Source organism: Lygodium microphyllum, chromosome 8 (genome assembly GCF_053477565.2).
Source record: "Lygodium microphyllum isolate KBCC chromosome 8, Lygodium_microphyllum_v1.1.10, whole genome shotgun sequence".
Taxonomy (NCBI): Eukaryota; Viridiplantae; Streptophyta; class Polypodiopsida; order Schizaeales; family Lygodiaceae; genus Lygodium; species Lygodium microphyllum.
Window position 1 is genome coordinate 91,940,128 of NC_141142.1, and position 14,292 is coordinate 91,954,419.

General features: G+C 37.6%; 1 protein-coding gene across 1 annotated transcript; it reads right to left on the minus strand.

Annotated features, from left to right (window-relative positions):
* Positions 1–1,327: 1,327 nt before the first annotated feature.
* Positions 1,328–2,430, minus strand: LOC148032594 (uncharacterized). The gene is made up of 2 exons (XM_087684131.1): positions 2,321–2,430; positions 1,328–2,189 (listed from the first exon to the last, which is right to left on the minus strand). Exon 2 carries the CDS (start codon positions 2,154–2,156, stop codon positions 1,725–1,727), a length of 432 nt encoding a protein of 143 aa, XP_087540257.1. The 5' UTR covers positions 2,157–2,189; positions 2,321–2,430; the 3' UTR covers positions 1,328–1,724.
* Between the last annotated feature and the right edge of the window lie 11,862 nt (positions 2,431–14,292).

Here is a 14,292-nt window from a genome sequence, read left to right on the forward strand (position 1 = left end):
AGCATGTACATCTTCGATGTACCCTGAAGCATGCCACCTCCTACAATGGAGATTACCATGGGACTTGCACTCTCTAGGAGGGGGATAATGGCAATGGCAAGAAGTACATGGTATGCAAGGTGGAAGGGAGCATGAGAAGGAGCCTAAGTTTTCAAAAATAGTATTTGGATTATTATCAACAATTTAATGTGCATGAAGCACATGCATATTTGAATTGCCAAATGATTGCAATAATAATATTGGTTTATTATCTAAATCCACAAGTCGAGCATGATCATGTGCCAATTGTAATGATAACATAGGCTCTGTGGAAAAACTAGAAAGGTTCTAGTTCATTCTCATCATAGAAAAAGCAAGCAATGAGAAATAACTAGTCTTAAGGCCCAAGAGTGGACTGGATATCCAAGAGGGATGAAGAGACCCTAACCCTAGAAATCATGTATAAGAAAGATGAGAATGAATAGAACAAGCTATCCATGTGTGTGCAAACTTTGTGCATTTTCCTTCCTACTTTCATTGTGAGAGAGTGGGTGAGGGTGAGAGTGAGAGACATGAATGATAGAGAGTGAGAGAATGAGGGTGAGGGACAAAGAGGTTATAGAGGGTTGCAGAGAATCAAAGGAGCACACTTGGACCGTGGAGTGTGCAAAGCACATTCTTCATGGATTTAAAGGTAGGCCATGTCACTCACTATAAATGAATGCTTGCATTTGAGTGCAAGAAATTGTGTGAGAGGTAGTTGCTTGATTCTCGTGTATCAAAGCTCCTGAAGGAATAAGAGCGTATCTAATGTCCCATTACATTGAGCTTGTATAGCACAACATCATATGAGAGCTAGATCATGCTTGCAAGCTATGCTTTTTCCAATGCCTATCCCATTGCCATTCTCACGTACCATTCCCATCCCTTTGCTACTTGTATTCCATCTTCACTCAAAACTCTTTTGTGGCCAATGAGCCTATCTTATTGAGTAAATATTTGTCACTATTTTTAAACTGACCATTTGGTAATGCAAGCTAGGTTAACGGAGGACACACATTGGCTTTCAAATTGGCATTGATACATGTTGGAAAATATTTAAGGCTTGTGGTAGCACAACGAAGGGTATTATTTCTATTCCTAAGTAACGAAGGCCACGATGCAAAGCCCGATGAAAAGAAAAGACAATGCGCAAAGCTTATCAGTGGCTCCTTAGGTTATTGCCATGAGACTTTCCCTTCACAATTTTATGGTTCTTGTGGGAGTTTTGACATTTTGCATTGCTAGTTTGAGGGAAGAGAACAATACGCAATGACCAATGGCATTATCAATCGATTAGATAGCTGTAGTAATAACGGTTATTATCGGTTTGCCTTGCAAGGGCAGTGAGCTACAAGATGGCGGGGAAGATGACGCTCGAGCTAAGCAAGCGCAAGGGTTACAAGCTTGGATTGTGAGGGCTTAATCGGACGGGACAACCTTGCTTATGCCATTGTCCATGCTCTCAGAAACTGTATAACATCGCTATGCTAGTACTTAGGGGCCTCCTCCACTGTGAACGGGTTCATTAGAAGATTGGAAGGGCAGTACAGAAACGACCTGCATGTGATCCTCCCCAATCTTTGATCTCTCCTGTATGGTTCGAAAACATAGAAAAAAGGGATGGGCTTCCTTGAATGCCTATGCAAGGGCACCATACATACCGATCTTTTGCTTATTAATTGGTGGCCACGGATAACAGCTCACTACTGGCCGGCGGCGAACGCCGCGACGGGGAAGGTCTTGGTGATGCCAGCGAAGCTCTTGAAGTGGATCTTACCTGATGGCGGGTCATGATCGACGCTGATCTCCCCGACGGGAGGCCACAACATGAGCTCCTTGGCCTTCACCCCTTTCAGCTTCTTGATCTTGTGCTGCGAGATGAAGCCCGTGATCTCCGTGTCGTAGCTCACCAGCTTCCCCGCCAACTTGAATTCGTGCTCTACCTTCTTCCCCTGGCTCACCCACATGTACCCCGTCTTCGCCACGTGCCCCAGCTCCTTCACCTCCTCCAATGGCAGCAGCCCAGCTGGCAGCCCGTGCCCGGTCAGCAGCTCCACCGCCTTCCTCAGCGCCTCCGCGTGCCCCTTCCAGACTATCGCGCCCTGCCTCGGATCATCCGCCTTGGCCGGCGCCATTGCAGCACTTGATTGCTGTTGATTATATCTAACCTATCCACATGCGGTATTGTTTTATTCAGCATAGTTTGCCACATGAGTTGTTTATCCTTAAAATAAACCCGAATTAAACAATGTATACACATATCACAGGAGTCGTGTACTATATCGTACAGGGAAATTACCTCAAGACAGTATTCAGCTGTGGGGATAGCGCCGTTCCGAGTAAGATCGCTGTTAAGTTTTAATCCGGCACAACGCCTGGGGCTGGGCTTATTTTGAGCACCTAAAAGGCTCCATGCGTTCCGCCTGAAGGCTTCCTGATCACAAAAGGACAACCAACCCTTCTGAGCAATCGAGGCCTCAACCACGTTACATTTACCTTGAATATAACGAAGGTAAGGACGCTCTTGCCGTTCTCACACTCGCATTAGTTTACTCCGACGTCAGTTAACCCCTTTGTTCCTTTTTCCTTTCAAAAGCATAGCCCCTACAATCAAGGGTTCTTCTTACGCTGGTAACTTGTAAGATTTTCAACCTTGGGTAGAGAGAAAACACCTCTACTAAAGTAAAAATGAAGCTTATTACAACACGTGATAGATACTACTTCTCTTTTCCTCTTTCTCCTTTTGCCTTTGTCCCTTTCATCGAGTTTTCTAATTACCACTTTTCTCCACTTGGAGGCGGGAGTGCTAACATGGCATGCTTACATTTTACCCCTTGTGTAGTTAATCCAACACCGTCTCTCTCTCATGAGAATACACACAAAGGTGGCAAATGTTTACTTTCCTTAGTACAATGTTTATTTGCATAAGACGAGGATGTGTCCTTTGGGCTCTCAGTTGATGTTTTGCCAATCAATATGTCTATTTTGAATTTACAAAGTTATTTTTCAATTGCGTCAATTGCTTGTGTTAGATTCGTTTTGTCACGGCCCTTTAAAATGAGCACCATTGATGATTTGAATTAGACAAAGTTGTATACATCATTCTTCAAATTGTTTTTCATTCACGAATATCACCATGGTGTAGGCATGGACACCAATGTGAACCCAATGACTAGAATAATCACCCATGGTGCATGACGATGGAGATCATCCTACAAAAATAGAAACTCATCCATATTTTTGATGGAAGTACACCTTGTTGTGATTAGACAGATTCCACATTGGTTGATGAAGTCATGTTGTGGAATGAGCAGGACTTCACTATTGGCCTCAAACTTCTTTTTCACATGGATAATGCCTAAAAGCAATCTGTTCGCATGCAAACCACTTCACATTCCATTTGGAAGCAATTATGTGATACATATGAGCCAAAATCAATTGGCAAACTTGGCACTTAAAAATGAAGGATGTCCTACTCTCGGGGATGGATCTTCCCCCCCAGTGTCCAAGCAATACTTCTTCTTGCTGCCCTTCCACCATCTTGGCAATCCTTTACCTGAACCCAATCAAACCATGCAACCTTATTAGTACCCATTCTCATTCCATTAGCTTTATAAGAAAGTTATATGCAGCAAGCCAATCAATACTCACAACCTATGTCAAATACATTAGCCCTGTACGTGCATCCCAAAGTGATATCTAATAGAAATTATTGCCATGTTTCCTCACACCATCACGTAAGAACTTTAGGCCACGATCTTCAAAACCCAATTGTAGCATTACTATACCCTAGTGCTGCATTTGTAATAGGTCGAGTCATGCATCCAAAGATTGTTGGCATCATTCCAAGGATCGTCCAATTAGGCATAAGGCTCAAGCCCATTGTGCATATGCATCTAAATCATCTAATAATAAATCAAATCATCATTTTGCTCAGAACGCATCTCAATCTGTTTCCTTGAATGTGGATGATGCTCTACTCACTTTTGTTGCCTTAATTAATATACAAATCATCACCCCCACACATGTGGATTAGTAATACAAGGGCCACATGCTATCTTACCACAAATAAAAATTACTTAACTAACTACAAATAATTTAATACACTTATTGATGTAAGATTTGGAAATAATGGTGCACAAATCAGATGCAGTATGCTCGCGTAGTGAGCATCGGAAGGTCCCCAAGAACAAAAGAACTCTACTTTTGCACCAAAAACAAGGAAGAAAACTTGCACGACATGAAGTAAGAGACTACTTGGGTACAATTTTCCCCCATGCCTTGTGTGAGCGCTCCACAAAGCATGTATTTTATATATTATTCATCTTCAAGCTCAAAAAATAGTCCAATTTACAATTAGCACGCTTTAGCTTTTGTGCCACTAGAGAATTAAAGCTATTGGGCGCCCAAGGAGTTAGGCAGTACCCAAATACAATGTCCAATACAAATATTTAAATCGTGCACCCATGCATATACAAAAGTAATAAATAAATATCAAGTGCTTTAATAAATAAGCGCGTCAAAATATTGGCCCATGCCTAATATGTGCGGCCATAAAAAATTGATAATAATTTGAATACAGGCTATCCTCCAATGCTTCCTAATGCCACCGCTGCTTACTTTACACATCAACTGAAGCATTCACAATTATTAGAAAAATAATACAATTAAACTGACAAAAGTGAATACCTAGTAGTCTTCAGCTACAAAATAAATAAATTGGTTAGAACTCAATCCTAACCTTAATTTATTACGAGTGCACACTCTAAACTCATAAACGTTTATTAATTTAAATATGTATTTTGCGGAATCACCCGCTATGGGATCACCCACTTACACATTAAAGTAACAAGACGCCCGAAAAGGATAGGCGTCCCCATCGACTTTTCGCACAAAGAATCTGCCTCGTGTATGAGCCCCGATAATAAAATTTTACGAAATCCACCGCAAAACCTCACGGAATCCACCATGGAATATGGCTCCTGGCATCATACCCTCGGGGTGGGATAGCAATTGTCCTCAATTGCTATTAGCTCAATGTGGAGCTAACAGTGTGGGAAAAGCACTTAGGTCTCTAGCGTGCATCCATTGGGCCTCTTCAACAATATGATTAACTTAACCAAATATCTAGAATATGTACGGCAAGTTCTAGTGGTCATAAAGTCAGTATCTATAATAGTTTCAGGCTCAAGAATTTGAGTTTCTTCATCTAACAAAGGAGGGTTTTCATAGATAGGGTGTACATGTAGTTGTCCTCTAAAAGGTCGTAATAAACTGATATGGAACATGTTGTGGATTTTCCAATGTTGTGGTAATTCTAGTTTAAATGCATTGTCATTGATTTTGTGTATGATCTTGAATGGTCCATAAAATCTAGGTATTAATTTTACAACGGGGTGTTTATCTACACTTTGTAATCTTTGCTTTTCAATTTGTAACCAAATATAATCATCAACTTTAAAACTCATAGCTTTTATTTTCTTGTTTGCTTGTTTTGTGTATGATTGCTGGGCTTTGGCAATCATATCTTTAACTTCATCAAAAATAGTAGCATGCATGTTAGCAATAGCATCAGCAGTTTGAATTTTGTTTGACAATGATGTAACAGGTGTAGGAAATCGATATCCATAAACAATTTCAAATGGTGCTTTCTTTGTAGCTGTATGTGATGTGTTATTATATGAAAACTGAAGTAAATGTTGATATGTATCCCATGTGTGCAGTTTTGAAATTGTGTAGGCACGCAAAAGATCTAAAATGGTACTGTAAGTAGCTTCTGTTTGACCATTTGTTTCAGGATGAAATGTAGATGAAAAATCAATCTTTGTTCCTAAGTTAGCAAACAAAGTAATCCAAAATTATTGCAGAATCTAGAATCATGATAAAAAATAATGACTTTTGGTAAACCATGGTTAGTGAAAACAGTTTTCAAGAACAATTGAGCAGCTTGAGATGTAGTTAAGGTTTTCTTGCATGAAATAAAATATGCTTGTTTACTAAACCTATCTACAATAGTCCAAATCATATCATGATTAGCTTTAGTATTAGGTAAACCAGTGATAAAATCCATTGAAATATGTTCCCATGGTCGTGATGGAATGGATAATGGCATTAGTAAACCATTATGTTTACCATGATGTCTTTTAACTCTATGACAAATTAGGCATTCAGATGCAAAATTAGATACATCAGTGTCCATGTGTGGCCAATAAAAATCTTCAATCAGTGTACGCAAAGTAGATATAATTCCTCTATGACCTTGGTATGGGGGACAATGAATTTCATGCAAGACAAATGATCGAAATGGAACAGTCACACATAATCTTTTTTCATAAAACATAAATCCATTAGTGTAAGACAATGAATCAATAGGAATCCAATTATTTGCAACTAGTTTATTCCAATCAGCTTGAAAAGTAGGATCTTGGTGATAAGTATCTTTCATTGGGATAAGGGAATCAAATGATATCACAAAAATATTGTGAATTGTCGGTCTTCTACTTAAAGCATCAGCAACAACATTCTCTTTTCCAGGTTGATATTGTATAAGGGGATGAAAACTTTGAATAAAAGCAACCCATTTAATGTGTCGGTCAAATATTTGTGGTTGACTAAGGAGATATCTAATGCTTTGTTGGTCAGTTTTGATCATGAATTCAGATCCCATTAAATAATATTTCCATTGACGTAAGACTTGTACTACGGCTAGCAATTCCTTGTCATAGGTAAAATACTTAAGTTCAGTTGGTTTGAGTTTGCAGCTAGAGTAGGCTATGGGATGAGGATCTTGCATAAGGACTGCTCCTATTCCAGATCCACTAGCGTCAGTACCTACTAAGAAAAATGGTCTATTGAAATCAGGTAATTATAATACAGGAGCATGAGTTAAAGCATGTTTCAGAAAATCAAAGGACTTTTGTTGATTGTCAGACCAATTATACACGATACCTTTCTCTAATAGTTTTGTCAAAGGTAATGCAAGTAATGAGAAATTCCTCACAAATTTTCTGTAAAAGCTAGCAAGACCTAGGAAAGAACGTAATTCATGCACATTTTTGGGTATTGGCCAATTTAAAATGGTCTATTTTTTTAGGGTCGACTTTAATACCTTCTTATGAAATAATATGTCCTAAATATTCAATTTCTGTTTGTAAAAATTCACTCTTTTCTAGATTAGCATATAATTGATTATCTTTTAATAATTTAAAAACTAAAGATAAATGTTCATAATGCTCATTCTCATTTTTACTGAAAACTAATATGTCATCAAAGAAAACAATGACACAATGCTGATGTTTCAAAAATATGCGATTCATCATACGACTGAATGTGGCTGGTGCATTAGTTAAACCGAAAGACATAACCAGGAATTCATAGTGTCCAAATTGTGTTCTAAATGTAGTTTTGAATATATCAGATTTGTCCAATCTTACTTGATGATATCCAGATTTAAGATCTATCTTGCTGAATATGGCAGATCCTTGTAGTTGTCCATAAGATCATCTATCCTAGGAATCGAGTATCTATTCTTAACAATAATTTTATTTAGGGCACGATAATCAATGCACATGCGGTAGGTATTTTTTTTCTTCTTCACTAATAAGGCAGGTGCACCAAATGAAGAACTACTAGGTCTAATTAATCTGCGAGTTAGCAATTCGTCTATTTGGTTTTGATTTTCTTTCTGTTCAATTTGGTTATGTCTATATGGTGCTTTACATGGTGGTTGTGATCCAGGAAGTAAATCTATCTTATGGTCTTCAGGACGTACAGGTGGTAATCTAGGTGGCAAATCAGCACACAGCAAAGAAATCTTGGAATTGAGAAAAAAATTGTGTATGCCTAGGATGCATCTACTTTTCTTTAGCTTTAATTTCATTCACCCATATTAAATAGGATTTGCTACTTTTACGTAATGCACGTTTAGCTTGAGCGTGAGTAAGTAATGGAAAATTATTGAAAGTGTACATACCATGCAATGTGATTTGTTTTCCTTGAAAATAGATCTTTATTGAATGCGTAGAATAATCTATATCAGGATTGTATTGATGTCGCCAAGGCATTCTTAAGATAATGTCACTAGAATGCAAAGGTACAACTAAGAAATTTCTTCGTTCAGTATAATCACCAATTTTAATTTCTAAATTATGCACCTCTTGTGTTTCATTATATCTCGTTCCTAGGAATGTAGTCTTGATGCGATAATGTGTAGAAACAATATGTAAATTCATGTCTTTGACCAATTTTGCAGAAATAAAGTCGTGTGTGCTCCCATCATCATGTAAAATAGTCTTTTTTTAACCATGCACAAAACATTTCATTGTTAATAAGGAATGGGGAGTTGGCATACCTGGCAAAGTATCAGAAGTAGTACCAATGTCATCATCATCTTCCGTAAAATTCGACATCTCTTCACGTTCTTCATCTTCTATTGCTCCCAAATAATTGATATGAACATATGGCTTTTTGTATTGACAATTGACTACTAAATGTCCAGGTTGATGACATTTGTAACAAACTATGGGTTTTGCTTTAGATACATTATTGGTAATGGCAGGAAGTTTAGGAATGTTGGGATTTGACTGAAGAGATGGCTTAGGGTTTGGATTTGTATTTGATGGCAAGGCAAGTGATCGTGTCCAAGATTTACAGAATGAAGATGGAAGAAAACGACTTTGATTGAATCTTCAAAAATTTGAATTGAACTATTTAGAACCAATGTTACCATTAGTTGGAAATTGTTGTGGTCGCTTATCTCGTCTGTGAATTTTGTCTTCAATGTCATGGGCCAAGGAAATTGCATCTTCAAGGATTGTTGGCTTGAATATATTGACCTCTGCATAAAAATGTCCAAGTAAGCCAAACATAAACTTGTGTTTATGAGTTGCTTCAGGTACATCTTCGAGCATTCCTAGTTGCAATAAAGCATTCCAGAAACGCTCAGTATATTGTGAAATAGGTTCGCAATCCCTTTGTTGTAGAAGATCCCATTGTTTGATTACTTTTCCGCGGAATTGGGATGGAAAGAAATTCTGCAAAAATTTCTTTTGGAAAGTCTTCCAAGTAGTGGGACAATCAACGCTTTTGCGGACAATAGTCCACCATAAGGATGCTCGGTCAACTAGATGGTTAGTGACACATTTAATTTTATATTTCTTAGCATATGATTCTTCATGGAAATAATCATCAAATTGACTGATAAAAGCAAGTACAGTCTTTCCATCGCATGATCCATTGAAAGTACAAAATTTGAAGTTTCTTTTACTCATCTTTGTTTCTTTCCGAATAGATTGGGCTTCAAGTGTTGCATCGATCGTACATCGTATAAGATCTTCAAGTTGCGATGTATCTTGGTCGCCGGTAGATCGTTGTAGATTGGCCAATTGAGCTTGCAAAGTTTGTCGTGCTCTTTGTTCCTCTTAAAGTTGCATCATAATCAAATCCAATTTTTGCTCCATTGTTGGTTTGGGTAGATCACCTTCAGCCATAAAATCTTCCATGGTTTGATCAGTCATCCTGCAAAATTCCAAAAGACATCACACACTTGAAACCTTGTTAGCGGGACGAGCGTAGCTCAAAGACAGGTTTACAAGGCTTATATATATATATATATATATATATATATATATATATTGTTTGGCTTTTGTAGTATTTCTCCTTTACAATTGCGAAATTTGATATCATAGTCATCTTCCAAAAAAATAATTTTGTGTATAGACTGCATACTGCCAATTGTTTGTTGGAATCTGATTCTGTCAATTCACAGGTGTGAACAGGGGCTTCTAGAGAGTTCTAAGCAGGTTCATGTATTGTCAAATAGGAATTGCCTCTATGATAGTTGATTGAGTTTGGAGCATAGGAACTTTAGGACCTTTGGGGCTTATAGCTTTTAATTTTTTTTATTAATCGTGACTTTGAGGACAAGAGTATGTCGACGTCCGTTTCGGTGACGTGCAATACATACTGCCGCTACTGACGGATTAAAAACGAGATTTGAAGTTTTTTAAAAGCTTCTCTTTAAGCCTTCCAAGCTTAACTTTAAAGGTTTAATAGCTATGGTGGAAATCTACTTATCTGTTTTGAGAAGAAACCAACGACTTGATGTAGGATCTTTCCACATGGTCCTCCGCACTACAGAGGCCGGTCCCTCGCGATCTGAGTGTACAGCAAGGGGTTCTTGACTGCCAGGAATAAGCTGGTATCGACCGTTTGCCACGATACTGACTGTAGAGCTCGATCGTTCCAGAAGCTCCACCTTCATGCGAGATGGTAAGCGATTGGAAGCTCTCGATCTCAGCTTCGCTTTGATACCACTGGTGCACAGATCAAACATTGTATGCGCGCGTAGTCGGAAGGTCCCCAAGAACAAAAGAACTCTACTTTTGCACCAAAAACAAGGAAGAAAGCTTGCACGACATGAAGCAAGAGACTAATTGGGTACAATTTCCCCCCATGCCTTGTGTGAGCGCTCCACAAAGCATGTATTTTATATATTATTCATCTTCAAGCTCAAAAAATAGCCCAATTTACAATTAGCACGCTTTAGCTTTTGTGTTTGCTTTTGTGCCACTAGAGAATTAAAGCTATTTGGTGCCCAAGGAGTCAGACAGTACCCAAATACAATGTCCAATACAAATATTTAAATTGCGTGCCCATGCACATAAAAAAGTAATAAATAAATATCAAGCGCTTTAATAAATAAGTGCGTCAAAATATTGGCGCCATGCCTAAGATGCGCACCCATAAAAAATTGATAATAATTTGAATACACGCTATCCTCCAATGCTTCCCAATGCCACCGCTGCTTGCTCTACACATCAATTGAAGCATTCACAATTGTTAGAAAAAATAATACAATTAAACCGACAAAAGTAAATACCTAGCAGTCTTCAGCTACAAAATAAATAAATTGGTTAGAACTCAATCCTAACCTTAATTTATTATGAGTGCACACTCTAAACTCATAAACGTTTATTAATTTAAATATGTATTTTGCAGAATCACCCACTTACACATTAGATTAACAAGACGCCCGAAAAGGATAGGCGTCCCCATCGGCTTTTCGCACAAAGAATCCACCTTGTGTATGAGCCTCGGTAATAAAATTTTACGGAATCCACCGTAAAACCTCACGGAATCCACCGTGGAATATGCCTCATGGCATCAAATAATGATACCCTTAAAGCTCTTGGCATTAATAATGTCAACATAAAATTAACTATTGATGTAAGATTTGGAAATAATGATTCCCTTAAAGCTCTTGGCATTAATAATGTCAACATAAAATTAACTAATGGCAAAGTTGTCTTTATTCAGGAGATATGTGATGTGCCTAACCTTGCAAAGTAGTAAAATTACTAGCAAAGATACATACCTACTTGGAATTCAATCATATACGCTGTGTGATTAATCATATTCTTCCTATTGGTCATCTTTATTATATTCCTTGTCCTAAATTTGGTAGTTTGTATCTCTTAAGTAGAAGACAACCTTCACATGAATCTTAGTGTTAGACATGTTAATCACACACATTAGTCAACTCTTTTCTAGCACTACCATCATGGCCATTTGAATCTTGCCACCATGAAACCTATCCAAAACCATAGGTCAACTTAGAGCTATACACTACCTTCTTGTAATTGCCATCTTATATTGTGTGAAGGTTGTCTTTTAGTAAGATGACCAACAAAAATTCCTCTCTCCCATGACCATACTACAAATCCTTTATAGGTTGTTCATTTTGATTTATGTGGCCCTACGCCCATTTTCTATTTTACTGATAATTGATATTTTTAAGACTTCATAGATGATTGCACTCGATGTACCATTGTTACTCCAATATATTTAAGAGTTTTTGTAAGGAGAATGGTATGCAACTTCTTACAATCCCTGAGAATCCCTAACTAAAAGGGATAGTTGAGTGTAAAAATCGAATGCTTATGAATGTAGCACAAAGCATGCTTAAAGTTGGGAGACTACCTCCATCCTTTTAAGAAGAGGCAGTAATGACAGCATGCTCCACTTAAAAGTGTGTCTATACATATAGTGTTAAATCTATACCATATACCACATGGTTTAATAAGTCACCCAACTGTGCTTCATTAAACATTTTTGGGTTGCTAGTGTATGCTTTTGTCCTTGATACATAGCAAAACAAACTTCAAGATCATGCTACATGAACATGCTTTGTTGACTATGGAGAAGCATTTGGTATTAAAGGATATAGATTATATGATGAAAGTAAGCATAGATTCCTTTATGCATGCACACTTGTCTTTGATGAGGAATCCCTCTTTAGCCACTCTGCAAACACACAGAAACCACAATTAAATCCTTTTTAAAGTAAGTTATTATTCAAAGACTTAAACGAGGACCACACTAGGTCATCTTCTGAATCCCCACCTTATCATTCCATGTCCCACATTGGGATTATGTGGCCAATTGTCCTACTTAATACCATTAGGCCTACCTCTATTCCATGGGGGATTTCTACTTTGGCAATGATCGATTTCAACTTGCATTAAAGAGCTAAGATATCACTACTATGAAAATACAACTAGACTAGGTACACATGTGTACCCTTCTAGAGGGGGCGACTAACTCAATTATTCACATGATTAATGTGATGCATAAGTTCTTGAGAGATTATATCCAATAACTCACGATACCATCTCTTGATGATGTCCCTATTTAGGGTTTTCAAGTGCAGGAAAAGAATGAGGAGTTGCATGACAAGGGTTACAAGATGTTTGTAGCTGACCACATAATTGATTGTCAGAAGATTTTGACTTGTTTACAGGAAGTGCATCACACTCTATTAGGCTCAAAATTTGTCTTTGGTGTTGAGGAGGTGCTAATTGTAGAGCATATGTATGGCTCCTATGGTCAAAAGCCTTCACAAATTAAGATTGATGAGATTAGCAAGATGTAGGAGGTTTCCCCAATATATGCAAACTCAAAAGGTTTTTGGGTGTATGTGTCTTCTATTTGATATGGATCCTTCATTTCATGCATAGCCTTTAAAATTTATTAAGAAAGTAGCAAAAGTTTCAATGGGTAAGGCAACATAAATAGGCTATTCAAAAGCTAAAAAAGTTACTCAATTTTGCACCAACCTTAAAGAAGGTGGATTAGTTGAATAAAAGGCCTATCATTCTCACTATCATTGATATAAGCCCTATTAGTATTTACTATGGGGAGTGGGAGAGGATGATGCTGAAAGGAATATATATACTATTAGATTTGGAGCAAAGGTGCTAAAGAAGAGGCAACATATATATTCACAAGTAAAGAGGAAGCTCTCCAAAGTGGTTACAACTCTTAAATGTGAATGAGAGTATTTTATGGATGCTCATGTAGTGGTGGAGACATACTGTCTACCATTATTGGGCATGATAACCAATTGTGCTACTCTCAAAATTGCCATATTGCATTGGATAGCTTATAAAGAGTCATTAAACCCTAATTTACAACATATCGCATGAAGAAAAATACCTAGTGGCTAATATGTTATCAGGAGCATGCTATCAAGATGAAAATGGCATGATGGATGAGAATGAAGAGAAGTTTCTTACTAAAAATGATAAAATTATAGCAATAGATACTTGAACAGCTATTGTATATGTAGATATAGATGAATGTTCTCATAAATGTTGGAACATCAATAAATTTAGCAATTACACTATCTAGGAATGTTTCCATTGCAAGTAATTTGGTAGCAAAGGAGTTTTCAACCATTGGAAAAGTAGGTATAGTAAAAAGAAAACATCATAGGTGTTATGCTTTAGATATGGATGTATTTTCGGAAGAGGAATATGAAGGGGAATAGATGAGAATACACCAATATCTCAACACTCTTTCTAAGAGGGAAGAATGGTCAAGAGAGGAGTTCAAGAGGATTAAGATTATGGCCTATGGTTTCTTCTTGAAGGATGGATATTTATGGAATCATGCTAAGAAGAAGAGGTGAGATCCACTACCATTTCTTGGAGAGCAAGCCACATAGGTATAGGTTATGTTGGAGTTCAATGAAAACCTTCAAATTGGTCATAGAGGTATGTGGGGTGGGGATCCTTTAAGAAAATTAAAGAAAGATATTGGTGGTAGGAGATATATGCAGACATTGCTCAGTTTGTGGAATCTTGTGCTACCTATAAGATGTATTCATTAGTGAGGCATGAGGATGGATTGTAGTCAGCTTTTCTATTATCTTTTCATTTTGAATGGTAGTAGATTTAATGACTATGCCTGCAAGCTTATGGCAGATGTGGT